The sequence below is a fragment of the Coturnix japonica genome, chromosome 4, assembly GCF_054131305.1.
Source record: "Coturnix japonica strain WE chromosome 4, WE-NBRP24, whole genome shotgun sequence".
Taxonomy (NCBI): domain Eukaryota; kingdom Metazoa; phylum Chordata; class Aves; order Galliformes; family Phasianidae; genus Coturnix; species Coturnix japonica.
In genome coordinates this window covers 83772219-83800174 of record NC_140666.1, presented here as the reverse complement: position 1 = coordinate 83800174, position 27956 = coordinate 83772219, and the positions used below count along the sequence as shown (strand labels likewise).

Below are 27956 nucleotides of genomic sequence, written 5' to 3'. Positions count from 1 at the left end.
GGGTGTTTTCATAGTGCAAACCTGCACTCTGCCATTTCCTCAGAGACTCGCTGGAAATGATACTTTAAGCTCACGTGGAGGTGATAATGACTGTATTTATTTCAGCTTGTTTCCGCAGCGTTGCTTACCATAGAAAAGTCTTTTTTTTCTTGCAGTCCTCTTCAGTGCTGTTTCCTCTTACTCAGAGTTTCACAGACTTCAAGTATTCTGAGCTGCAGTCACGCCGTCCTGCCGGCTCCATTCAGCTGTCGATGCTGCTGTTCCTGTTTGGTCAGGTTATAATTCAACCACATTTTTCTTTCTCAGCCAGGTTTTAGGTCAGCGCCGGTTTCCTTCATGGGTGGAATTTCTGTGCCTGACTGCAGCTGTGCTTCTTTAAGAGGAAATCAGAAGTATGCTTTGGCACTGTTGGTTTAGTGTTCTGCTGATATCAGGACTCCATCCTTTTTGCTGCTTTTGCAGAAAGCCCTGACCGTGCCCACTGAGAAACTTAGTGCCTGCGTGCTATGGACAGCATCTAAGAGCCCGGCAGAGGGGCTGTGCACACCCTGTCCCCCAGCTCTCAGGATGGAAGAACAGAAGAGGGTGTTGAGCATCATCTCCTGCAGCCACTTAAGCCACAAGGTGAGGGCCCCATCCTGTCCCCAGGCAGTCACTGCTGCAAACAGGGGATTCTGAGAGCCAGCGCGTTTCAAGCAGGTTGCTGGGAGTGAGGAGGAGGTGGGAAGAAAAGAACAAAGCGTGAGGATGGGAGGTAACCAGATTTCAGTGGGATTATTGAGACCGAGGGCAGAAAGGGCCTTGGGATGGGACTGAGCTTGGTGTGTGATCAGTCCACGCTGCTGCTGCTGCAGGTGGCAGGGTTACCAGCTGCATCATTGCTTACCACAGAGGATAACGCACCTCTCTTCCTGTCCATTTACTCATCTGTAACAGATCAGAGAACTGCTTTTTTTTGGTTGTTTATTTCCTTTTTCTTGAAAAGCACAACGACCTCCCCAGGGGTGAGAAGAACGAGCAGCAGAGGGCAGCGGCCACTTAACCCCCAGCAGCTGGGATCCTTCAGCTGGCTGCTGCTGCTTTAGCTCAGGGAAAGGACTCCAGTGAGAAGTAACACCTGCTTCCACCTCCGTGCACACTCACTTGAAAGCACAGCTCTCATAATAGTAAGTACTGTTTTTAACCAGGGCTCTCAGAGCTGATGAAGCACAGCACTGTGGAAGCATCACAGCTGGATGAGCTGAGCAGGGCTTTGCAGCCTGCCTGGTATGGGAATGAATTTCACTGGAGGAGGAGGAGGAAGGTGTTGCTTCTGTAGCTCTGTGGAGTAATATGAAGCAAAGCATCAGAGACCACAGCAGGAAACAGAAGGGACATATTTGTCTGGGAACCAGCCATAAGTTCAGCCGCACGTGTTTTCCCACAGTTGATAGGAAGGGGAAAGTTTTGGGATTCCTTTTTTCGTTTGACCCTCGATTTCAAGTATAGTGTGAAGTGTTGAGAGTGGCAAATAAATAAGTAAATGTGCATATCCCTCAAAGGAAGAACATTTAACATTCGTGTTGGCTCCTGCTTGGGTAGAAACAATTGTGCTGTGGGAACCCCAGTATCTGCAGCAGCTGCTCTTTGCTCCAGCTGTTGAGCTGACTGCTGAAGTTTCTTAAGGAAAGGGGAAAAAAAACATGTTTATTGTGAGTGGAGATGGGAATTAAAAGGGGTCGCCTCTGCTGTTCAGTCCATTTCATGTAGAACATCTGCAGGGCAATGCACATGGCTGCTAAGGGAACACAGTGCTTGCAGGTTGCATTTCTCCCTCTACCAGCCAGCATACACCGGCTCCGTGTGCTCCATCACTCCATACGTTGTGTGCTGTTCTGATCCTCGTGGTAGCAGCAGGGACTTCAATGACTTTGTGCTGTATGCTTGCTTTCTTCTCAGGATTAGTACGAAGATTATAAGAATTGCACCTGTGAGGAACAGAAACAATGATAGTTAACTTTCAGAGAGGAAGGTAAAGCGTCAAGTGTTCGTTATAGTGCTTTCTGATTGCTGTATTATCTTCTGGTTAACCTAAAAAGAAGTTTTTTTTTACAGTAATGGTGGTGAGGCACTGGCACAGGTTGCCCCATCCCTGGAGACACCCCAGGTCAGGCTCTGAGCACCCGATGGAGCTGTGGGTGTCCCTGTTCATTGCAGGGCAGTTGGACCAGATGGCCTTTAAAGGTCCCTTCTAACTCAACTCTATGATTCTAAACAAAGTGTTTTCTTCTCCTTCGGTTTGAGCACCAATGAAGCTCAAGAAGTAACTGACCTAGATCAGCTCTGAGTCTAGACTGGGATCAGGGCTGTCAGAAAACATTTCTTTTTGGCTGTGCACAGACATGGAAATAATTGCAAAATATCAAGTACTGTGACATTTCTGTTGGTCTGGTTCTGGCATAAGCATAATCAGGGAAAATTGATCTAAACAGAAGAGCGTGAATCTGTCACCATGATGCAATATGTCCAGACAAACGCATCCAAATGTGGACTGTGTGAGCTGACAACCTCACGGCAAACAATTCAGCTGTTACCCAGCCATGAGATGCTGGCAGGTTCCTGTGTGGGCTGCTGCTTTTACCCCTCTTCATAGCAAACTCTGCCACCCAGGGCTTCACTGAGGGACATTGTTCTGTGACTCTCAGACTTGTTTATTAGAGACGCTGATTAATGGGACATTGTTCCTGCACAGATGACCCCTTCCTGTGCTTCATTTAGAGCTACTTTCTCTAATTAATACTTTAGCTGGTATCTTTCCTGGCACGTTTTTTGGCTGCGGTCTGACACCTGAGATGGAAGAGAGTCTCATACATGAAGGGACATTGTCCATTTGCTTTCTTCTGGGCTGAGAAACGCCTCTTTTGGAGCCTCTACACACAGCTGCCTCCCAGGGATGAACAACAACCAGAAATCTATCATCTTACTACTGTAATATCCCTACTTAATATTCAGTGATTTTCCCACTTGCAAATGTGGAAAGGAGAATCGTTTGCATAGAAAGTAGTGCATAAAAATGACAACTTGTTTGGTGTGGAGGAGGCGTGTTTTAAAAGGCAATTTGTGCATATAAACCACTTTCACCCTGTTGGCCAAATTACAGCAGCCTGACTCCAGTCTTTATGTTATGACTCTGTAGGTCACTGTGTTGTCAGGATGGGGGAAGCCTTAAGGAAGAACGGGCACAAGGAGAGCTTATGGCTCACAGCCGCTTTTGCTATGAACAAAGAAGGGACTACAGCTTTCTGCTCCCATTTAAACAGATGAACAACCACAAAGACTTAAAGAAATCCAACTTCAAAGAAACACAATGTGCACTGTGTGGAGACATAAGTAAAGAGCAATGCTCACCTGCTGAGATGAGGGCCAGGAGGACGATCACCAGCGGTGTCAGCTGGCAGGAGCTGCCCACCTTGTACAGGAAGACCTCCATGCAGTACTGGGGTGCTGTGCTGCCCATGGGGCAGAAGGCATCGGGAGGGCACTTGATTGGGTTCACATCTGGGCTCTGACCAAGAGGAAAAGTAAATTCCTCAGTGCCAAACAGCAGAGCGGGTAGCAGGAGGGTAAGTGTTGTCTCTGTACTACGTATAGCATGTGTGTAGCATGTTCCAGGGAGGAACTGGCATGGGTTATCCTTAGAGACACTCCAGGTCAGGCTGGACACAGCTCTGAGCACCTAATGGAGCCGTAGGAGTCCCTGTGCATTGGAGTTGGACCAGATGGCCCTGATAGGTCTCTTCCAACTCAAACGATTCTATGATGCCTTCTTGAGTTGGGGTGTGCTGTGAAACCTGCTTAACGAAGCACCCACTGCCTTGCTGTCTCAGAATAGATGTTAGAAATGACAAACTGAGGCAGAGGTAGAACCAGCAGCCAGCCACAAACCTGAAGACCTGCAATATCCAAGGACCAATAACTGAAGCTGCTATCATCGAATTCAGGTCTTGTTGTTTTAAACACTTCTGTACCTCATTAATGGATGTCTTATCCCCTAACTGTGCCCTGATGGCTCACCAAGGCCAAGGGTGGAACAAAGCCAGCCTCCTAATGCTCTAATTGCAACCGCAGTGCTCTACAAGGACTCTTGTCTGTATTTAAGAAAAGGAAACAAACTAAGCTAAAATTGCCCTTAATTAAAAGTCTATTAGCTGTACTCATTAATCCCAGCTGCCAAATCAGCCAGAGCAGACTCACAGGACAGTAGTGGTTCTCTGGGCACAGGTCGCAGCTGTCCTGGCCCCACTGCAGTTGGTATTCCCCTGGCTCGCAGGGTTTGCAGGCGGCATCACCCGGACCTTTGAATGTACCTAAATAGCAAAAGAACACATTAGCATCTGGGACTGGACCCAGGGCCCTTTGCAATTGCATATGGATGAGTCTGCTTTCAAAGATACCAGGAGAAAATGCATGAAATACTTCATGTGCATGACAAAAGCTGAGCTTGAACTTCGGCAGCAGCAAAGGGGCAGGAAGGGAAGAATAAAAGCAAAGGGAAGGAGTCTGACCGATACCTGGTTTCAAATCTGAAAGCAGTGGGAGTAAGGTGGGAGCTGGATTAGTGCTGAATGGCAGCTTTAAAGCAGAGGGGATTCAGGAGCCAGAGGTCAGCAGCGTTTCATCCCCTCTAATTCCAGGTTCAAGCACCTTTCCCTGCTGTTTGGAGCTTGCTGAGTGCAGTTTAACACCGGACTGTTTCCTAAGCTTTGTGGGAATGACAGGTCAGGGAAGTCACGATCTCAAAGACATTAATGCTGCTTTGACACGACTCACCTGCCCGGCACAGCGAACACTCCTCAGCAGCCTCACGTGGAGCCTCATGCCCAGCAGGACAGGCCAGACACAGCGAGCAGCCGGTGGAGCTGGAGAGAGAACAGCGAGACCACCGTGAGCCCAGGTGCCATCTTCATCCACCAGCCCCAGCCCAGCTGAGGTGGGGATGGGGATAGGACTTGACTCCAGCACAGCTGGCAGAATCCTCCCTCCCCCTTTTGTAGCATCATCTCACCCCAATCTCAGCACCACGATCCCTGCAGCCTGCAGAGCCCTCCGGCCACTGCTGGTGCTCAGTGGCTGCTACCAGTTGTGCCTCCCCACCCCAGCTGAGGTCACACGAGGATTTCTTACTTGCAGAACGATCCAGGCAGGCAAGGCAGACAAACAGCTGCATTTTGCTGGGAGCTAAAATAACCTGGAGGGAAAAGGAGAACGTTCTCAGGGTCTTTCCTCCACCAGTCACACACTGTCACCAATGGCAGCTTCCCAGTGCTGCTTATTTGTGTTTTTCCTCCCAATCGTATCAAACGACAGCCAAGATTCGGGTGTGAGACGAGCAGTTTTGTGCACAGATTTCCAAAGGACGACTTGTGCATGTGTAAAGAGCTCCTAATTGGCACCCAGAATAGCTGTTCCATTGCATGTGCTATTTAGCATTGCCTACAGTATTAGTACGAGCTTGTTGCAAACAGGAGCGTGACTGCATGCGAGACCTGTGCTTCCATTTTTAATAAGAACATCCATAAGAAGAGATAACGCTGGTCTATTTTTGGCCTGAACAGAATAACCCATTTACTCATCGGTGCTTTCAAGTAACCCAGTTAATTGCATCTGGCCGTGGGTAAAAGCCTGTGCAGCGGGATGGGGTTGCATACAAACAGCCCTACCTTTCTGGCACACGCTGCAGGCTGTGGCTCCCAACTCGTTGGCATAGTGGCCGGGCAGGCAGGGTGAGCACACGATGCTCCTCGTAGTGCTGGGAATGGAGCAGAGGTTAGAATGGTTTTCTCTTACTGAGGCTCCACTAGAAATAGGGAACGGGCAGCTCAGGGGGACTGCGGAATCTCCTCTGGAGATATTAAAGATACTGAGCTTAAAACAAACTAGCACAAGGCTGCATCAGACACAGAGCTGCTCACAAGTATGTATGTATGTTGTCCAAGTATGACAGAAATGTGAAGCCCTGCTGCTGTTGGAGCCCTGGGCAGCTGCCACAGCTTCTCTCTGCAGGGCCCCAAGGGCTCACAAAATGGGAAGCACTATAAGAGAGAACACAACCACGTCCAGACCCAGCAGAGGCCGTCACCTACTTGGTGTAACTCCCCTTTGGACACGGCAGGCACTGCTGCTGCCCCATCGCAGGCTGGTAGTGCCCCACTGGGCAAGGAGCACAGGTGCTGGGGTCCACACATGAGCCCTCCGTGCAGCATGAGCAGCTCCAGGTGTCTGAACAGAGACAGAGAGAACAGGATCAGCACCGTGAGCCTTAACTTCAACCCCTTGTCCATCCCCTTGGCTTGTCCACTGATCACAGCAGTGGATCATGAGCAAGAGGAGAAGGTCTCACTATGGCACATCCAGTACACAGCATGGTGGAAATTACCTCCTGTCCTCTGCAGTTACCCAAGAGCATCCACTACAAGCTGGTCTGGCCTCCCTCGGTCACTCCCTTTGCCACCCAAAATAGGAGAAAGTGAGCCCTGGCTCTTACCATTGCTGGGAATGGTCCCTGGGGAGCAAGGAGCACACGCTGTCACGTTCACTCCGCTGCAGTTTGAGGGCTCAGTGGTGCTGAGGGATGGGGCCACTGATGGGACCCCAGGAGATGCAGTTCCATGTGGAGGGGCGGCCCTGGATGTGGCCATCGGAGCTGTGGGTACGTGGGGGGTGGTTGCAGTCCCAGAGGTGAGAGCGGTGATGTGTGGGGTGCTGGGCAGAGCTGGAGAGGGAGGGTTTGTGCCTGAGACAGCAGGTGGTGCAGCTGTAGGGGTGGTGACGTTGGTCACTGTTCCAGCTGAGAGTGTCCCAGCAGCAGGTGGGGATGTGGGGTCTGAGGTCGCAGGGGCAATAGAAGACGTTGGGGATGGTGCAGCAGGGACTTGGGTGGTAGCAGCACTCAGGAGTAGCGGGGTTGATGCAACACGGGTCTGAGTGGTGGTTGTCTGGCCTAAAGCAATACCTAAAAGAAAGAAAATAGACATAATCAATGGCCAAGTTATTGTTCTTTCCTTAATGAAGGCTTACCATCAGGTCTTAACCTTTGTGCCCTTGTTTGGTGTCCAGAAATTGTCTTCTGATACACTCCATTACAGAGCAATGCAGAAACACTGGCACCACAGAACCATGGAATCACCGAGGTTAGAAAAGAAATCCAAGATCGAGTCCAACCACCCCCCACCAATATTCCTCCATTAAACCGCATCCTTCAGTACAACACCTAAACAGTTTGTGGATACGTGTCTCACATGCAGCATCACCTGCACACTAGAGCCATGTCAAGCACATGCATTAGAATCATAAATATCATTTAGTCTGGAAAAAAAACCAACCTTAAGCCCATCCCAGTGCTGAGACTTCTGACTCCCTGTGATAAAGGGTTGTGAGAACGGCTTGAAACACTTGTTTTTGCTGGTGGTGCTGAACGCAGCTCACCCTGAGATCCCTCCATCTGAGTTAAGATGCTTGTCAAGCCGCTGCCTGTTTCATCCCATCTTGGTTAAAGGGATTGAGGCAGAAAAGTCACGGGTTTGGGATTTGTATTTAAGCCGCTCTGGATGCGTAAAGTAACCCAAAGGGAACCTGCCTGTGGGCAGACCAGCTTTGATCCCAAAATCCTTCCCCCTGTCAGAGCAGGAGCGCTCTCCCACTCTCTGGTGTGAGGGCTCAGCACCACCCCAGCATAAGCAACAACACGCCAATGAAGTCGGCTGGTAACACCAGTTACATTTCTACAGCAAAATCAGGACAGAGAATGAAAGAGTCCTTACAGACTTATGATCACATGGAAACGGGCTGCTCTGAGGGCTCCCTCCTACGTGGATACTGACCGCTCTGTACTGCAGAGCGCACTTACTTTCTTTGAGTCCTGGACAGACAGTGCCCAGGCAGCTACTGGAGATCCCCAAGGAGCAGATCCCACACACTCTCTGGCCCCTGTGCTGGTGCTCCAGCACCACCCAGCACCATAGTGCTGCCTTGTGGGCAGGGGGAAGGAGCCACAGGGCTCTGCTCCAACAGAGGCTGGTGGCCACAGGCCCAGTCCCCAACCCACTGAGTGCCTGAGTGCTGCAGGAGCAGGGATATCAGTATGAAAGCATCCAGGCACTTTATATGTGCTCCTATAGCATGACCCAGTTACCAGAACCTCCAAGAGCCCAGTGGTTTCACACCCCACATCCAGCCCCACATTCAGCCCCACAAAGCAAATGGAGGGCTCACCTGTCAGCCACGCCGTGGCCAAGCTCCAGAGCAGCGGAGGGGACCAGGGGCTCATTTTCCCTGCGCTCCAGCAGCGGGGCCAGGGCAGCAGCTGATCTCCCGCACTGAGCTGCTTATTGCACGCTGCTGTTGTGCTCGGTGCCGTCACCTGACTGAGATCATGCGGCCGGGCCGGATCAGCCTCCCCCCAAAAGAATGGGGGTGTTTGTGCATAAAGGCTGTAAGGTCTCAATGAGGCCTCCTGGAGGTGCAGGAAAAGCCTGGAGCAGGAGAGCAAACCTTACGCTTTACTCCTTACCCATGTAAAAACTACGGCGCTATGGAAAGAGGAACAGGCAGAACTGGGCCGGGCTGCAGGCCAGGCCCCGTGATCTCCTCAGGGGGAAGGACTGTGCTTATAGATACCCAGGGCTTCCTGCAGCAAGAACAACTTAGAAAGAACCACAGCTGAAAGCAGCTCCCATTTTAACTGAGACCTGCTTTGGGTTGAAAAGGACCTTAAAGCACTGAGCACTTGTCATGGACCTGCTCCAGCTGCTCTACGTTCCTCCTGTGCTGGGGGATGCAGATGAGCCCCACCACAACACAGATCCCGGCTCTGCTGAGCTCAGCCTGCTCTGAAAGCACCAAACTGCAGCTGGGGGGCTCCATAACGCCATACAGGGAGATGTGTGTTACAGCAGCACCCTGCCAGCAGCGCAGCCCTTCCCACATCCCTGCTTAGCTGACGGACCTGAGTGCCATCACCCTCAGCTCTGGGCCCAGGGGAGGGTTAAACCAGCTCCATGTAGAACAGAGAACATCAAGGCAGAGCTGCCAGCACAACCAAAGGCATGAACACAACAGCTCCAAACAGACTAAAGCTGTACCAGCCCAAATGGCCACAGGGTGGCACCACAGCTTTGAAAAACAAGAAGACATCGATTCAGTCAATGCTAAACCCAAAATAAGTGATGTTTTATAATGGTACCAGCAGGAACCTTCGTAATAAGTGTTAACAACCTGCCTCCTTCGTGAAATCCTTCCTCATAAGAAGCACTAAGTATCTTTTAATGGCAAGTTCTATTCCAAAGCCCTGGAACCAGCCAGAACCTTCCGTGCTGCTGGGATGGATTGCAGCGCTGACATTTAAAGGTGACGGATTTAGATTGGAGGCACATAACGTGACTATTGAAATAAAACAGTCTGCGTCCATAGAAAATCTAAAGTTTTATTATACATACTGTAGTACACTGAAAATACGTACCCAAAGACAGGATATTCTGAATTTACAACTGTACAAAAAACAAAAAACCAAACCCAAATAGAAAACATACAGACTATGCGATAGATGTAACATCTCACAAAGTGATGGTTCTTGTTAAAGGCACCAGACTCCCGAGGGCTCTGGTTGAATGTTTCTTAGTCTTTTCCAGTCAGGTTACACTATGAGAATGTGATTCACTCTTTATATGATGTCAAAGTCTCGAGCTTCTTCTATCTAGACAAGGGTTTGCACTGAGACATTGTTTAGTGATATTGCCAATGTCACACAGAGGTATCGAGCAACCAAAGGCTTCCCCCCACCCCGCATTGCATCCTATGGCGTTAAACTGGAAGGTTAGAACCAGCAGAGCTACCAGTGGAAAATGAAGTTAACCCACACAACACCGGCCCAACACAAGAGTGTTAATCACACCGAGTCTCAACAGCGTCGTATGGAGAGAACTACAGAACTAGAGCAGGAAAGAGGAGGAGGAAGGGATCTGTAATTGGTGCTTGTACTCAACGTCCCCCTTGGGCTCACCGTCATTGAGCTCGTTTCACTTTCAAGTCTTTACTCGTGAAGAAAACGGAGCCTGAAGAAACCCAGGATTTGTAGGGCAAGTTGTTCAGCAGCCTGGCTGCGTGTGTGGGTTCTGTCCACCCCCACCCAACAAACTGCTCTGCATGCAGCAATTCCACTGCACTGCAACCTGGATGTTGCTGTTGCCCTGCCTGCCACGCCACCTTTCTCTGAACCCAAGAGCTCCATGTGCTTTCACTTCTTACCAAACCATTGCAAAAACTTCCCTTTCTTTTGGCATTTAAGAAACCTCCTAAGACTCACACAGCAACCTGCGGTAATGCTTTAGTGTTGAGAGTCAAATTGAAGGAGCAGTGTGAGCACACGGCCCTCAGCTTCCTAAAACATTCATTCTAAAATCACGTTTGGTGCTTGCAGCTTATTGAGCAAGTAGGAGCCTTAAAGACAACTACGACACGCGTCTAAAAATGGCCATCACAAAAAATAACCCTTTAAAAATCTGAATGCAGACAGAAAAAAAAAGGAATGTTGCTTTCTTTTAAACCTTTGCTTTAAAAGATGGATGCTTTTATATGCTGCTATTAGCAAAGATATTAGGTAAGATACAATCAAATAAGTTACAGCCGTGAAAACACATTTTAATGGAGCTCATTCTAAAACCTGAAGCCCACGACCAACCTCACAGGCTGGTTTGTAGCTGCTTAAAGGAGAACACACTATCAGAGCCACAACCTGCACTGCTTCTGATACGGGTTAATAAGATGTGGAGGGGAGCCCTAGGGGTGATGATGGAAGGTGGAGCCTAATGATCACGCTAAAACACACACAGAGCTCTGCAGTGTCAGCAGATGCCATTCAATGAGCTGCTCACTACAGGAGCTCAAACTCTATTTGCTCAAATAAAGTTAAGGAATCATAATTTTGGTCACCTTTTACAGTGCTGTGAATGCAGATTCTCTTGTTGCTTTCCCTCTTCAGTTGGATCATTAGTTTGAGAAACCCAAAATAAAAAAGCGATAAAAAATTTTCCGATATAAAATATTCTAAATTACCTGAACATCTTATTATGTTACGAGCACTGAGGGGATTTGGTCTGCTTTCTTTTATTAAAAGAAAAGCCTCGTTTTGTCCTACAAGTTCTGCTTTAACACAAACTGCATTCAGCCTAAGGTCCCATCTCAGCACCAGGAGACCCACCTGCTCTGTTGGCCGCCTTCCTTCCAAGCACCATTCCCAACTAAGCACAGCTCTACACACACAAGCACTGGCAAAAACCAGACGTTTAAACCAAGTCTCCCTCTCAAAGAATGCGAACGAGTGTCCAAACAGTGAATCCCGAACTATGTACACAGTCCCTGTCAATAAATGCAGGCTATAGTGGAACATCTAAGGGCAGGCGAAACCATTGTTATGAAGACGTGCTTCTACTAGGAAGGGGCACATGTAAGGTATGTTTGTATGGAAGAATAACTGCAGCCACGTTGATGATTATACTGATAACTACACAGGTAGGAACCACAGCTAAACTCACTCTGAGCTTTTTGGATAAGGTAACAAGCACCTTATGACAGCTCAACCAAACATACGTTACCACCACCTCCCAATCATCTCATTCAGAGATGCATCAACCATTTCCAGGGCCATTTAAAAAGCAGAAATGCTGCAGTCAGCCTTGATGTGTTTTAGCTTCCTTTCCTCCCAGGCTGTTTGAAGGACTTGCCATGCAATAGCCACTGATAAGCTTTTACCCTAAGAATGCCATGGCAAAACACTAGTTTCCACACTGCCAACAGCCCACTGCTCCCTTTCAGTTTTTCTCTGCTTTTGCTATTTTTTTCCATCAGAAAACTACGATATTCAGTTTCTCTTGATCTCAAGTAAAGCCAAACATAGGTTAACTCATGCTGTGTATGGACATAGACAATATAGCAAATTAAAGATACTCAATCCCATCCTATGCCTCGAGCATAAATAAGCTGAACGTACAGTGGGTACCACTAGACACCAGACATCTCTCACCTGCAGTATTTAGTTCTACTGCAACTGAATTATAAAATGAAGCACCACGTGGTGCTTGAAGCGCTCATGGAACCCATGCAGTCACAGAGAATAGCTTCTTTAAACAGTAAAGATCTGTGCCCTTGTTTAAATGGTAAACTGTGAACGACTGTGCAGTAGTCTTCTCTTCAGGTACTCAGAAGTAAACTGCTCCCATCTGTAATCATTCAGTTGTGATCTGCTCTCCTCTTCCAGCATCTTAAAATCACATTTAAAAACGAGACAGAACAAAAAAAACCACCAACCATTCCCTCCCCTAAAACCACCTTTTCCAGATAATAAAAAAAAAAAACAAGACAAAAAAAAGGAAATTCAACATCAACTTCTTCTGCATTCACTGAGCCCAGTTAGGTTGAAGAGCCACAGCTTCTATGCTGGAGGGTAATAAATGTACACATGGATGCCGGTTTGTACAGTTGACATACTCTATGAGCTGGTTGACTCTAAGCCTCATTTGGTCCAGTCTGCTGTAGCTGCATCTTTTAAGAAACATTAGTAATAGGTTTGTACTTCTTGAATCTGGTCCATTCACCGGTAGCGTAGTTCATTTCAAAGACTGTGTCAACCAACATAGTGGTGCTGCCAGTGCCATCAGCCTTTGGTAAATCTTCTGTATGCTCACTAAGTTTAATCTGAATGATGTCACCTTGCTCTTGGCAAGGATTCTCTGTGGAAACAAAAACAGAAACAAGTTGCACATCTTGGCATTATGAGAAAGCAAAGAGAACCTGAGAGAGATTCAAAACCTTACACTCAAAACACGCTAGTGTTTTCTATTAGTTCTGGGTTTATTTCTACACCACGTGGCCACAGACCTTCACTCCATACATCGGACTTTATTTCTCTTATAACAAAACCAAGCCTCATATAGATCTCAATGACAAAGAACAAAAGCGAGTCAGTGCAGGTGAAGTGTGCAAATGCCTCTGCTGTCTGCCTCAAGAACTCTAAGCCTTGCATTTGCTAAGCTTGAACCTACCAATCTTCCTCTGTTTGAGATACATTTCATAGTTTAAAGAACTCAACAGCTTTTAGTAATTGTGGAAGCCTTACCAGATTCATTGAAGTTACTGATCTATGAGGCACAAGAACTGAATGTTACACATCCAACTACTGCAATTGTTAGGAAAATCAGGAAAATCCTCGTGAACAGTAATTTACCCAACTTTCAAAAAGTACTGACATTACTAGTTATGAATTTATATTACTTATGTATATTCACATACAAAGGAAACACACACACACACTATTAAAAAAATGCTTACCTCACATCACAAAAAACATCAATACAGATATTAAAGTACATCCTGCTACAGCATTCTGAAGTCATATCTACTAGTAAGAGCACTCACAAATGTAATCAACACAAAACTTTCTTTAAGCCCCAGGATCATCATAGTAACTCTATCCTGGCTGTCTTGAATGATGTACTGCACTAATCCAAATGCATAAGCCACATTTAGACTCCAGCACTCCTGTGACAAGAGCCCTCAAACACCAACCTAGAAAGCAGAGCCAGCGCAGATGACAGAGTTCACTTAAAGACTCTTAAGCTCCTTCTCATCTTACATTTAGTAGATGACTGAGTAGTACAATCTTGGTCCATCGAGGCCAATGTACAACAAGATCAAGCCTAGAGCAGACCTCCCTATGATTTTCAGCACCTACCCCTGAAGTAGAGAAAACAGCAGCTACATTTTTAATGCTCCAGAGCTAGTGAAGAGGCTCCATATTACACAGTTTGTTCCTCAGCCTGCTATGGAAGAACTTACATTCTGTCTTGTAGACAGAATATGAGAACCCAATCAAGCTGCTCACTGTTCCACTTGGATTGGCCTGTGTCTCAAGACCAGGTTGGACGGGGCCCTGGGCAACCTGATCTAGTAAAGGTGTATGTTTGGTGGCCCTGCCAGGCAGGGGGGTTGGAACTACATGATCCTTGAGGTCCCTTCCAACCCGTGTCATTCTGTGATTCTGTGTGTCTTCTAAGCAGCATTACATGCGCTCAGTTCACTTCTGTGTATGTTTTGTGCTTAGTGGCTGACATTCTATTTTTATTAGAAAAGGACTAAAAAACTACTTCGAGGTAGCCAAACTTTTAATCCATTGAAATAAACACAGTCCAGAATAAACTAGATTCTAGCACACCCTGAGTGCAGGTAAAGCAGGAGACATTTATTCACATATGCACAATCTGAAACAACACATTGTACTTCAGACTGGAAATTGAAAAGCAAAGTAACTTAATTTCAATACATACCTCTGGATCCTGCCATGAATCCAAGTATAAGAGCCTTTTCTGGCCTTGTAACTTTGTTTGCAGTCTTGAACATTTCCTGTGCAGCATACATTTGCTCCCTCTGCAAAAGGTACAACAAACATGAATTCCAGCAGAAAAACACAAAGACCTGAACCTCAAAGCTTTTCATCTTTAATGCTTAGATCTAACACTTGCAGCAGTGACAGTTCTGAAACTTACACTGAAAAAGTAGCACTTTAAACAGTTACAGAAACATGTGCTAAGAGAGCTGCTGTTTCCACTCCATATTGTGTTCTTTACTACCTTAGTTAAGAAGTGCCTCTATTATATCATATAACACGCAGACTTGCAGTAATTTCAAAGGGAAAGTTTTTCTTTATAAACAAAGCAAAGCTACCGAAGTCACAGCTTCTTAGGGTTCAGATCTTTTAAGCTGAGCTTACAGAGGTGCTTTGTGAAGTCTTCAGAGACAGCTTTATCTCAAATTGATTACCCGACTAATTTCAAGCATCCATGAAATATACAAACATAGGAGCAATAAGAAGCTTCAGGGTAAGCAATTGTTATTTATTTACTTCTGCACTCCCAAGCTTTTAAAAACTGATAACAGACTGGGGGAGGGAGGCAGGAAAAGAAATCAAGAGTTTTGCCTTTATTCTACTGATAACTTCATTCCTACCAATGCAACAATGCAATCTCTTCTAGTAGCTTATGCTACAAGCAAGGCTAAAGGCACTGCTGGAACTATGCCTTTCTCCCAAAGTAAGATCAATAATAAAAATGTGCTTTTCCAATCTACATCAAAAGCATCATCTAAGAACAACCTATTTGCTACTTACTGTAAGAGAGAGGCTTTTTTTCGGTGGTGGCTGTTGTTGAGTTTGAGGAGCCACTTGTGGTGCTTGCGCTGCAGGGGAAATGGCAGGAGGTGTGGTAGGGGTGAGGGGTGAGGTAGGTGTAGTTGCAGGTGGATTTGAGTTACTGTTGTACATGGGAGTTCTCTGCTTGAACTGCGCAGGCAGAGTTGTGGTAGCATTTGGAGCTGCAGGCTCTTCAGTCTGTCTGTTAGTCTGCAAAGCCTCTCGTGCAGAACCAGCTGCAAAAAAGAAGCAGAAATTAAAAGTATAATCCATAAACAAGGCTCATCACCAATGGATTTTAGAAGGATCTAAGATTCCTGACTCTTCTACCTACCATGACTCTATGTCATCTAGCACCCATCTGAAAACATGAAGAGCTAGTACTCAATCACCTCTAACAATCAGACAGTGACAAGATCTCCGATGTGGATTACACTACGTTTAGAAGCAAATTTCATCTTTAACGGGCATGAATTAAACTTGAGTTGATCTACTTTATAACATATGCTGCTTATACACTTGTATGCTGACCCCACCAACTTTGTCAGACTGCAGTTTTGATTTCTGCACAGCAATCTGTTTTTAAACTAATGCAGGCTCTGACAGTAAAAAATACTGAAAATACATAAATGTTTAAACAGATAAGATTAAAATCAAAATCAAAAACAAAAAGAATTCTTTTAAACACTAACTGCTAAAAGGGCTAAACCCTCTCAATATTGAGAAGTTCACTTATTTGCCTGTACTCAGCCATCCAAGAAGTTCCTATACCAAAGCTGACTGCAGCTAGAGGGAAAGTATATCACAAGTGACTGCATTATCCAACAGACAGCCAGACAGTGCACGTTCATAGAAACACAGAATGACCTGGGTTGGAAGGGACCTCAAGGATCATGAACACCTCCAAGGACAGGGCATCCACAACCTCCCTGGGCAGCCTGTTCCAGGACCTCACTACTCTCCATGCTCTCTTGCAGCTCTCTGACATAGCTACAGCTCTTTAAGTACCTTTATGAGTCTCTTAAGATTTAAACTAACCTAAACTCATCTGTGTTTACAAGAGACCAAAAGGCAGATACAGAACACAACTCAGCAGATGCCTTTCAGATCAAGTTTTAGAGAATGGGAAGGTTCTAGTACTCTCATTCATCTAGGCATGGATACAGCACTGGCTTTAGCAACGTGGCTCTTAGCCAGTAAGATAACTAGCTACCCATTTATTTTGTACAAATCTCCACTTTTATTACTAGCTTCATCTCATGTCAGGATTGATTTGCATAAAGTAACATATATCTTAATTACACAACATCAGATTAGATGAAACCAGATTCACAGATCTTCAAGAACACTGCATTCCTTGTCTGTAAGGGAAGCTAGAAAAAAGAAAACACCACCAACAACAGGAGACAAAGACAATAGAGAATTTTAAACCAGGCTTTCTCTGATGCGGAATACACTGCCAACGCTCTGGAAAATAATACTAGCTGCTGACAACACTGATGTGCTTTTGGCTGCATTCCTTCCAGAGATGCCAATTTTCTGTCAGAGAGATTTGCACAGACCTTCAGAGAGATTCTGAACCGTTTCAGAGCCAAGTTCAGTGATTAGTTTTTCTGTATGGCTTTTTCTATGGGGACCAACACTCCACAGCTCACGTAGGCAAAAGCTACAGTAACATTTAACAAGCAAGAACAAAAATAACACAAACTGCAGTGCTGGTTCTCTGTTAACTACAAGCTCTGGTAACGAATCCCAGTCACGTACACGTGTTAGTGCAAGCTGATATGCTCCTGTAAGACTGTACACACAGCAAGGAAGGAAATTTAACGGCAAGAAAGTATATTAAAGGGTGGAGAAAAAGGATTTCTACAGAAGGGTGTGTTTTTTAAAAGAAGTGTGTCTTACTTACCTGGCTGTGTTTCAGAACTTGGGATGTATGAGGACGATGGCACCACACTGGGAGTAGCAGGTAAATAACTTGTAGAAGGTAACGCTGGCTCATTGTTCAGTGAGCCGAGTTTCTGTAAAACACAGAAGTGTTATGCGTGGTGAAGAACCCACAGAAAGAATGCAAAGAGGCCTCTGGGACACGTGGGACACGCAGAGGGCCTAACCACAGTAAATTTAAGTAAGGCTTTGTCTCCACTCAAACAGGCAATCAACACCAATGTACAATGCAGATACCATCCTGGATCAAGCAAAAGGAATCACTGTTTTGTATTTATAGCACAATATCGTGCACATTTCATAACACAAAACAATACCACTAAGAGAGAAAGTGGCCACCTCTGAACTTCATGGGTTCTAGGAAGGGATTATAAGCCAGGGGCATTTTGGACAGAAATCAATTCCTTGTATTTCTCCTTCCTTTTCAGTAATGGGGCTGGCTTGGATCTCGTTACAGACATATGCGAGACCTCAGAAGAAGCTGCCTTCTAAATTTAGCAACATTTTCACAAGATCACAAAGGAAAATGGAGAACAGAGCCCCATGCATCACTGTTTTCTCATCTGTTATTGATTGTGCGGTAGGAGTTTCTCCTCTCATGTTTTGTTTTTACCTGTGTAGACACAAGGCCAGCAGCATAATCTGGAGTAGCATTTTCTACTACTGTTTCTTCTTTGGCTTGCTTTTCCACCACTTCTGTATCTGTTGCATAAAAACACAAGTCAGTTCAAGGAAATACGCTTAAATATTGAATTTGACTCAAACAGTGATCTAGAAAAAACACATTTTCAAAGAGTCTGCTAGACCATGCTTAAGAAGCACATGCTGAAAGGTTACAGTAAAGAATATACAGTAACCTTCCTACACAACTTCATGAACAACACAATGATTAAGTGAACCACAATAGATATATCCATCAAGATGCAGCAGCTAAGGCTAACTAGCCTATTTTTCTGATATTAAAAAGTACCAAGAACTTTCAATTACTGTCTTCGAACAAAATTATTGCATTTGCTACCAAAAAACCCTAATTTTCTTTTTTGCAGAACATAAACTGCCTAGCACATCTTCCTGATATGCTTCAGTAGAGCTGCCACTTGAGTAAAAGACGTGATTCATTTGTTAAAATCTAAGGCACAGCCTTGAAGAGAGATTTCTTTAATTTTTATCAAGATTACTTTCCATTCCTTCACTTGGCTGTGCAACTGGTAGGGATAAGCACATAATCTCAGAACAATTTCAGATGCGAGGCTACTTTCAGGTCTAGCTTTGCTGTGCAAAGTACAAATGGCTGGTTCAGTCCTTTCACGCCACTGAGCCAAGTCACTACCATGGCACATGGAAGTATGACCAGCAAAACCAGAGGAAAAAAAAGTAAAATAAGTGGAATTAGGATGTTCTGGCCCTTTTTTCTTGTAAACTTAGCAGATGAGTTTCAGCACACCAAGAATAAAACATTTGCATGTATATTAACAGCCTTTGACCGTAGTGCTCCATACTAACCTAATGTCTTTCTTCTTCTCTTTGCTTCACGGCCAGCACCCACCATATCCAGCTCAGAGAATTCTAAAAGCTGAAGAAAAGAATGCAGAATTTTAGTTTTAATTTATGTTGCTGTTGCTATCTCAATATTATCCTTAAATTTTTCTTTAACATGCTGATGCTCGATTCAAAACAGCACCAAAAAGTTATTTTAAAACAGGGAGATCTGAGCAGGAATTCACCTACCTTTACTCCTCTTTCTTTACGCAGAGGTGTTCTTGAAGGAGGAATAGGATTTCTGTTTCCAGAAGGGTTAAATACACTAGGTGCTGAAGTACTCCTGAATGGAGCTTGTTTTGGTATTCCTTTGAGTGGCGCTTAAGACAAAAAAAAAAAAATAATAAGAAAGTAACAATTAAAATACCTGCATCACTAATTATAGTACAACAATGAGGTATTAACTTTTACCCTTTCTTAATACTCCCCCTAACTTCAGAAGTGTCTAAAAAAGGAACTCTACAAAATACTAAATGCTCTTCAAACTTCAGATTGGGTTTTACCCTTCAAACAAGAGCAGAGTCACTCCCCACTAATGTTTACAATCCCATAGTAATTTTTATTACAGTTTTACCTTCAGTATTTTCCTATGCGTTGTAAATGAAGTAATCAAATCAGCACACTGCTATCAGAATATACTCTTCTACATATATTGATACTTTCCTTACTTACAGACACAAACTTCAAACCCATATAAAGCTATTAAGCAGGAACGATCTGAACCCTACTACTTACAGTTACTCTCTAAGCTTCAAGATCTAGAACTCTGGCCAAAGACTGTTGTTATGAGCCACACTTGGAGAGTTCTTAAGCAGCACAGGAGCCATCCCAGTTCTTCCATGGTGTCCCAAATCACCACTTTTATTAAAAGTTACATCAATCCAATCAAATTTTTGGTTCCTCCACAAAACTGACTATTACACTTTGCACCTCTGAACACAGATGCATCAATCTGGTACAGGAACAAGCATCTGAGAGAAGCAATCAGAGCTCCAAGCCTGCTGCAGTTCAAGAAGCATTTGGACACTGCTCTCAGAAATATGGTTTCAATTTGGGGTGGTAATACAGGGAGCCAGGAGTTGGACACTGTGATCCTCATGGGTCCCATTCAACTAGTGAAATTCAGTGATTCTACAACTTGGACATCCAGCCTCACAATTTCCCCAGTTCCTGCCTATTAAGACACGAAGGAACAGAAGCACTGACACCTTGGAGTTTGGAGAAATGAAGATAAAGCTTCAAAATTCTGCAAGGTGGGACACTGTCTCAGATGAAGATGCTCTTTAGCGAGTTATATTACACTGAAACACTGGCTCTGCAAAGCTCAAATCTTTTGTAATCCAGTGGAATTACTGTTTCACAGAAGGGTTTAAAATGCTGGAGCTATGGTCTGCACAGGAAGCGTCCAACTTAGCTCCACACTGCAAATAAAAGAACTTGCTGCCACAATGCTCAGTAGAAGTTGCTACACCTGTGATGGTGTTTCCCCACACTTCACACTGTTATCCCTCAACTCTGGTACTCAAACCTATGTATTAAGTGCACTGACACAGTACATTCAGCTTTTAAATATCACACCAAGAAAATACTCAGGTTTTATAGCTCAGCATCATATTGACAGCCAAAAAAACTCTGATGTTATTTAAAGTGTTACTAATTTCAAACCTGCTTCCTACTCCTACAACTTATTAAAAAACAATTAGGCAATTCTGGAACTTGAGTGAACAGTTGAAACTCTCACATTAATAGCTGTATGTGTTTATCATGTCTGTTAAATAGAAGCAACACTAAACACTCTTAGCTACTGTAAGAGTACCTTCCCATTAAGATATTGTGCCAGTTAACCCTTACAAAATAGTTAAGAACAGCAGAATGATCTGTTGGACTGAGTGCTCCTTATCCCTGCTTGAATCTGTGTGATTGAGATTTGCACTTTTCTTATACCCTATGTTTAAACTATCCTCTGTAGTAGTAATATATTCTACACACTATCTTCGTTATTTTCCCCTCCCCTTCTCTATAGGGAATGATATACATGCAAGCCAGATCCAGTCCACTTCACAGTAGTTCAGAGACCAGAGATTACCATGATCCAGTCACTCTGCTCCCTCTTGGAGCAACGCAGCTTAGGCAGAAGTTATTCCTGGATTACTGCAAATTAAGTTCTTACTGAAGTCTGTAGGCATGATCCAGCTACACCCATCTCAAATAAGCATGGCAGATACACTGACATCTAACACAACACCACCCTTACTTCTCCTAAGACTTGTAACAACATTCAAATAGAAGTAAAGAGACAAAGAAGGGGATAAATCCTTTGCTTCAGAATGAATTCAGCTTTTGTAGGAAAAAGTAATTCTAGTCTTCAAAGCTATTTTATCAGATTTTCTTTCAGGGAAGTGATATGAGTGAGCCGTACTTGTTGTGTCAATCTTTTTGACCAGTCCCCTGCCCTTGGCATGAAAAGGCACTCCTGCCGTCTTCTTGAGCTGCTGAGCGGTTTCTGTCGCTACAAAAAGAAAACAAAACCCAAGACTTCAGTTATTATAAAGTCTGTGCTAGAAAATACACGGCTTCCTACATAAAATGTTATTAACATATAAATGCTGTGAATATCAACAAGAACTATATTGTAATAAAAAAACAATCAAGTAATTTGCGAGCTACACTGTACGTGGAGAAATGCAAAACAGATACAACTGCAACTGACAGGACGGTCAGAGCTACAATAAATCATTAGACAATTTATTCAAAGATTGAAATCATTTAAGTTCCACATAAGAGTGAGATGTAACGTTTTCATATAAGATTTACAGCTTTTTTAACACCAATTTCTTGGGTCACATGCAAGAAAGTATCAAGCTGCTCCAACACAGCAGCAGGTTCAGGAAACTAATTTAAGATCAGTCAGATTAGCTACCAATATATAGATGTATACATATGCTGCCTTTTGTTAGTGAGAACTATTGGCTTTCACCCCCCATACAGCCATACTGAGCAACATGAAGCATTAATTAGCAGCTCTTGCTCCCTGTTGCAGAAACATATGGCGTATTAAATTGTTTCAGGAGCTTTAACCAAAGCTGTCCTTCAAGCCTTCACCACTGACTTAAATACACTTTTGAGAGAACATACCTACACTTTAAAAAGATGCAGCTTTTTGTATTCCTTGAAGTCTGGACAGCATTTAAATCAAGATTAGCATCTTAATATAATCATGGCTAGAATGGCTTGCACCTGCTCTTCCACATGTGCTATCAAGAGGGTGTTGGGGTGCAGTCACATGTCTTACAGCAAGAGATTTTGGCATATGTCTCCCCACACTGCATAAATAAGACTGACAAATTTTCCTTTCACTGCTGTTACTCAGTGTTAGAACTGGCTGTAATAATACTTACACTTCTGCAAGAGTTCAGCTCGGAGAGTGGCACTTTTAGGTTTCCTTTTCAGCTGGAAGTGTTTCACTGGGGGGGTAAGTGGCCCCGCTAGTGTTGTCAAGGCATTTTTGTTTAAGTACTGGCATTCCAACGGCAACATAGCTGACGTTTCACCTTCACTTACTGCATAAAGAGTTAACATAGTACACAGGGCTTTAAGCATCTCTTTGACAGAACATTGCAAAACATTCTACAACTAGACTCTATAGGTGTTTATTGAAGTATATCTAACTCACTTAAACACCATGTGTAAATGAGTTCTGATCTGAACAGTACACAGCCAGTTATTAGGGTGTTTGTTTTCTACATTAAGTTTGTAAGCTCCCATACATCTACTCAAACAACAGGAATTTTAAAGTGTGCTACAGTTTTAAGACAGATAAAAATGATAAAATCCTCGGTTCCTTACAAAAACTGCCCATGAAAAAGAAAACTACTGACTGAAAAGCCAAACCAAAACTGTGAACATACAAATGATCATTGAATCAGAATGGTTTGGGTTGGAATGGACCTGTAAGATCATCTAGTTCCAACCCCCCACTATAGGCAGGGATACCTCCCACTAGACCAGGTTGCTCAAACACAATCCAGCCTGGGACTAAAAACCTTCAATACTGGGGGCATCCACAGTCTCTCTGCACAACCTGTTACAGTGTCTTACTACCCTCACAGTACAGCATTCCTCCCTAACATCTAGTCTAAATCTACCCTCTTCCAGTTTAAAGCCATTTCGCCTCATCCTGGCACTATGTGCCCTTATATAAATGTCCCTCCCCAGCTTTCCTGTAGGCCACCTTCAGGTACTGGAAGGCCACTATAAGGTCTTCTTGGAGCCTTCTCTTCTCCAGGCAGAAGAGCCCCAACCCTTTCAAACTATTGCCTTACAGCAGTCCTAACTCCAAAACCACTTTTGACCGCTAATGCCCGAGTTTGTTTTTTTTTCCTGGAGTATTTGCTAAATCAAAGCCAACCAAATAGGAATAGCTTTGCTAGCTGGACATCAGCAACTCAATTCTCCTTTTGACCAGTCCCCCAGTGCCTCCATTTGTTGGCTAAAGGAAGACTGAACAGAGGGGACCTCACGTGCCCAATGCAAATGGTGCTGCTGCTACAAAAAAAAAAAGCCTCACTGCTGTCTTTAATACAACAACATACAAGACAGAAGTATATTAAACTGTTACAGCAGATTAATAAGGTGAGCTGTTATTACCTAACAGTGCACATAAGAGTCTGTCTACAAAGCCAGTGAAACCACATTAACTTCTATGCTGCCCTTTACAATTACGGAGGGACCTGACACGCAAGTTCTGATGATTTGTGGAAAGATAATTTAAGAGGTTACCATTCCTCAAGTATCACAGTTGCCCGTTCAGGAATATACCAGGTCATGAACTGTGGCAGTTGAGAGAAGACATACAGCTTGTCCAATAGCACTAAGATACCTCAACTGCCTGAGCAGAGACGGGCTATTCCTGAAAAGAGGCGTCATATTTCTGTCATTCATCAGACACTTACCTTTTTCTCTAAGTTCTCCTAAAATATCTTGAACATTGGGATTCTGTTCTTCAAGATCAAGGTTAAGGGAGCCAGTATCTGGAAAGGATTTTAAAATATCAGCTACCATTAAGACCCAGGGGTCTGAATCCAAGGTAGCGAGCTGGACAATTTCAGTCAGTGCCCCCTTCATCTACCAAAAAAAGAAAAAGAAAATCAGCCAATTGGAAACAGTTTTAAACAAGCTAAAGTTGGGTTAATTTATAATAAGACACTAGGATAAACATGCACAATGTTTTACCACTAGGGAAGGGAAGAGGGAGACTGTGTCACAGTTAAACATTAACTCTAGAACAAAGCAAAGAATGAACCAAGATCTATTTTTAATGTCACTTTTGGTCAATTTAACAAATGCATTTTGAACTTCTGACAGCTCAAAGCTTTGTTCACCTCATCATTTTCACTCAGTACAGGCCAGATTGTTATGGTATCGCCTTGGTACGTTTTACAGCCCACTTACAACTCCATGTACCCACCCACACCTTTGTCAGTGATAATATTTAACTAGAAAACAAGTTACTTAAACAGGCATCTAAATGAAGATGGACCCCTTTTTGTCCTACAGGACAGCTCCTAGTTTTGCCCTCCATCTGCCTCCCCAAACACTCACAACTCTCAGCACTCAGAGGCTGACAAACATTGCCATTTCCCAATCCCTTTCAGTCACACAGTGTTATTGCCCTCTGACTTCAGTCAGGTATAAAACACAGGGCAGTCTGTCCTTTAGGCATTCTTGTTTAAGGCTCATGTTAACGCTCATCACAGCTGAGAAAAGGCTGTAGTTTGAGAATCTGTGAGGTGCAGCTCACTAAAAAAGAATCCTACATATTTCCCTACCGAGCACAGCCATAATCTCAAGCTTATAATTAAGATTGCAACACTGGGTCAAGCAAGAGTCCAATCAGCATCTTGTTAAACATGAACGTCAAGATCTGAAACAACGTATTCTGGCACTTCTCTCATCTAGAACCCAGGGATCTTAAGTACTTTTCTCAGCCTGTTGGCATAAGGCATCACTAGAAACATGAGAAGAAAGGATCAGGAAGGATGGAAAGAGTCTGGGAACAGAGACAAAGGGAGATTAATAATGGCTGTGAAGGAAGAGCATAGATACAGCACTGTGGGAATGAGTATTGAAAAGAAAGATGATAATACTAGGAACACACAAAGCCAGAGCTCCAACAAGACTTATTGTAAGGCAGCCTCATTAATTTGCTTTCCATTAGGCCTAAATTGGCATGTAGCCGCACCTTTAAACAGCTGCACTGGCTAATAAAGCCAATCAAGTTTTCAACATTCAGGGCCATAGAGAAGGTGGTGTTTAATAAGTATCTGTAATATTATAGAGCGTTTTCATTAAGCTAAAAGCATTGGAAAGCACAGTATTAATATTTACTCGATTCAAAAGTAAGATGGATCAAATAGCATCATTGTATGTTCCGTATTTTAATCCTGAAAAAGCACAGAAGGGGCCAAGAGTAACATTAGATAATAATAAACCCCATTACATCCAAAGAACATCAAGTATAGGCCAAATAGAACTGCCTCCCTCTTCTGACAAGGGGGCCAAGGCTCAGTCCTTAGTGCTACTATTCCATGGTTAGGAGCCCACTGCAGTGAGCATTAGGCATTAGTTTAAAGCATGATAGCCTAGAAATATACAGCAGCAAAAAGCTTGGAGGCTGAGAGATTGGAGAGCTTGTAAATGCTGCCCAGAGAACGGCAGCAGGATATTTTTGATAAGTGCCTACAAAACACTGAACTGCGAAAATGAAAACGGGAGCCAATTCATCTTATTAGTCAGCAGGAACAAATAAGCTGTAACGAGGTTCACAGCGTGATCAGAATTCGAGTTTATTACTTATCCCACAGGATTAAGTCGCTAATATGTATATAGTATTTGAAGCAGCGAATGAGAACATATAGTGTAAAACTACAGGATGTTATGTTTAAGAAGAAATACAGCACTTCAGCTAAGGGCTGAGAGATCAGAGTCTCAGAAAGGACCAGCAGCCAATTAAATCCCTTCTAAGCCAAGGAATACCACACTTTTCTGGATTCCCACATGATTTTTTTGCTCATGTGTCTGTTCCCAAATTGTTTCCATGTTATTCTATGCCAGTTAAAATGCCATTATAAAGAAAAAAAAATAATTAAAAGATGTTTGAGAAGAAAAACTAAGTTCAGGCTGTTATCTAGAGAAGGGAATATCATTGAACGTGTTGCATAACACACCTCTATTATATCCTGCATCCACTATCAAGACGCCCGAAGTTTCACAAAGCTGATGCAATGTATTTTCTAACGCTATTAAGTTTCCAATTGCCAGCTCCGAACTCCTCACACATCATCTACAGACTGGTACATAGCATGGAAAACCTACATATGACTTTCCGAGGGGACTAATAAAACACTTCCCCAGTTGAATTAAACCATTTCCACACGTGGGAGTTATTTCTGAATGAAGAATTTTGCTTTCATGCTGTCGCAGGTAAAGGTTCCTTAATTTGAGTAGTTTTAAAGGCAATTTTTACAGCTTTTCCATACTACTACAGGTAATTTTCACATAAAAAACCAGCCTGTGTGAGCTCAATAGTCCTCAATCCTCTTGCATTTTCAACTTTGATGTACATAAAAGCCAAGCATACAACCAGAATAATGCATTATCTCCCCACACCCTGCCTGGTATACACATAAATGAAGTCAAAGCACCTGTGTTCTATCCAAGGGACTGGTGCAAGCACAGCTGAGGGGCAGATTACAGAATCCCAGGGGTAAGAAGGGACTTCTGGAGATCACTAAGTCCAACCCCTTGCTAAAGTAGGTTCCCCATAGCAGGCTGCATAGGAAAGAATCAAGCCAGGTCTTGAATATCTCCAGAGAAGGAGACTCCGCAATCTCACTGAGTAATTAAATGTGCACTATCTCCATAGCCATGGCCACAAACCATGCCACTCGTGGCACAAATGGAAACTCCTCAACTTGGCAGAAGAAACCTAATGTTTCTCAAGTTATTCTTGTTCCAACCATCAGCAGCTGCTGTTTGGTAGGAATAAGGCAGCTGAAGATGAAGTATGGGCTGGGACAAGTGAAGGAGCTCTTCTGGACCTATGAAGCCTGTAAGCAGTGCCAGCTGTACCCCAACTGAGTAGAGAAGGAAAGGAAAGCAACAGCTGTTCCCAGACAAGTAACACAAAGCAAGAAGCGTCAGATCCTGCTCGAGGGGGAAAAACTAACTACAAGAAGTTGGGGAAAAACACCGCTGAGTGCAGACCCCACATCTTCCACTCCCAAAGTTTCAGCACTCGCTGCTGTCCTTCCTAAACGTTAGAAGCTCAGCTCGCACCTACGCAACCAGCCACTACTAGTGGGGAAGGAGCACAGGCAGCCCTACACACATCATTGCGCCTTGCCAGCTGAACAGCTCCACTAATCCACTACTCCTAATCCTGGAAGGCAAACGGGCTCTGATAAGCCCTCATACCCGAAGCAGCAGCAGCTCTATGGGCCGACACCTCGCTTTCTACCCACCCCATAAGGCGAGGAGGGAGAAGCGGGGCTCGGCCTCCCCTGCCCAGCGCTGCCCTTGAGGGCCGGCTCCAGCCGCCCACAGGCCGCACGAAGCGGCCCCAAGGATCACGCTACGATAAATAACGAAGAGCAAAAGGGACGTGGAGGAGATGATAGCGGCACTGCAGCACCCCCTCACCCCACACGGCTCTCACCTCATCCACCGCCCGGCGGGGCAGGTGCAGCATCCCTAAAAGCAGCTTCAGTTTGACGGCCGAGGAAAGGCCGTGAAAACAGAGGCGGATGTTGTCGATCACCGAGGCCGTGAGCAGCGAGGCGATGCTCGGCGGAGCCCACAGCTCGTCCGTGGAGCCCAGTTTGTTGTGCAGCCACAGGCCGGTGTCGCTCTCCCGCATCGACGCCATCTTGGGAGCGGAGCGAAAAAAGAAGGGGTTCTCTACAGGCATTTTATGAAGACACCTAAAAGGAGGAAGGGGCGGGCGAGGACCCCTGCGGGTCGCAGCCTTGTTCGTAACCCAAAATGGCGGCGCCCTATGAGTTCGCTGGAGGGAAGGCGGAGATTCTGCCGTAACCTAAAATGGCGGCGCCCATACGGAACACAGCGAGGCTGTTTTCCTCTCCCGCTCAGATGCAAAATGGCGCCTGCCACGGCGGTTATTCCGTAACGTAAGATGGCGCCGCGTTAGCGCCTCATGGCCCTTCCTTCACGTTCCGAGGTGAAGGGCCGGCAACCA

General features: G+C 44.6%; 2 protein-coding genes and 1 long non-coding RNA gene across 6 annotated transcripts; 1 reads left to right on the top strand and 2 right to left on the bottom strand.

Moving 5' to 3' along the window:
- Nucleotides 1-946: 946 nt before the first annotated feature.
- Nucleotides 947-8619, bottom strand: LOC107313896 (uncharacterized). Of its 3 annotated transcripts, XM_015862565.3 has the most exons (9): nt 8251-8619; nt 6524-6991; nt 6123-6258; nt 5700-5788; nt 5164-5227; nt 4810-4898; nt 4234-4346; nt 3388-3544; nt 947-1967 (listed from the first exon to the last, which is right to left on the bottom strand). In XM_015862565.3, the coding sequence occupies exons 1-9, from the start codon at nt 8303-8305 to the stop codon at nt 1816-1818; spliced, it is 1323 nt and encodes a 440-aa protein (XP_015718051.2). In that variant the 5' UTR covers nt 8306-8619; the 3' UTR covers nt 947-1815. The 3 variants fall into 3 exon arrangements, 2 of the variants coding, with proteins under 2 accessions (XP_015718051.2, XP_085401963.1); XM_085545837.1 differs by lacking the exon at nt 3388-3544; XR_014945543.1 differs by lacking the exons at nt 947-1967; nt 3388-3544; nt 4234-4346 and having other exon boundaries at nt 5045-5227.
- LOC146761158 (uncharacterized) lies at nt 1939-3152 on the top strand. The gene is made up of 2 exons (XR_014945544.1): nt 1939-2011; nt 2095-3152. It is a non-coding gene; the product is annotated as an uncharacterized LOC146761158 (long non-coding RNA).
- An 821-nt stretch (nt 8620-9440) lies between the features above and the next one.
- NELFA (negative elongation factor complex member A) lies at nt 9441-27635 on the bottom strand. 2 transcript variants are annotated; one of them, XM_015862564.3, is made up of 11 exons: nt 27417-27635; nt 23653-23824; nt 22099-22260; nt 21120-21209; nt 18890-19020; nt 18665-18734; nt 17775-17863; nt 17124-17235; nt 15194-15450; nt 14355-14454; nt 9441-12761 (listed from the first exon to the last, which is right to left on the bottom strand). In XM_015862564.3, exons 1-11 carry the CDS (start codon nt 27624-27626, stop codon nt 12577-12579), a joined length of 1578 nt encoding a protein of 525 aa, XP_015718050.2. In that variant the 5' UTR covers nt 27627-27635; the 3' UTR covers nt 9441-12576. The 2 variants fall into 2 exon arrangements, with proteins under 2 accessions (XP_015718050.2, XP_085401962.1); XM_085545836.1 differs by having other exon boundaries at nt 23653-23730.
- Between the last annotated feature and the right edge of the window lie 321 nt (nt 27636-27956).

What these genes read in the sequence shown, in the direction of transcription:
- LOC107313896 (XM_015862565.3), bottom strand. Translation starts at nt 8,305, where the DNA reads ATGAGCCCCTGGTCCCCTCCGCTGCTCTGGAGCTTGGCCACGGCGTGG. An exon ending in CCAAAGGGGAGTTACACCAA is followed by an intron (nt 5,789 to 6,122) that starts GTAGGTGACGGC and finishes CTCCATTCCCAG; the next exon opens with CACTACGAGGAGCATCGTGT. An exon ending in CTGCAGCGTGTGCCAGAAAG is followed by an intron (nt 5,228 to 5,699) that starts GTAGGGCTGTTT and finishes TTTTCCCTCCAG; the next exon opens with GTTATTTTAGCTCCCAGCAA.
- NELFA (XM_015862564.3), bottom strand. Translation starts at nt 27,626, where the DNA reads ATGGCGTCGATGCGGGAGAGCGACACCGGCCTGTGGCTGCACAACAAA. An exon ending in CAAAAAGATTGACACAACAA is followed by an intron (nt 19,021 to 21,119) that starts GTACGGCTCACT and finishes TTTTGTCTTAAG; the next exon opens with CGCCACTCAAAGGAATACCA. An exon ending in AAAAAAGCCTCTCTCTTACA is followed by an intron (nt 14,455 to 15,193) that starts GTAAGTAGCAAA and finishes TACCTTTTGCAG; the next exon opens with AGGGAGCAAATGTATGCTGC.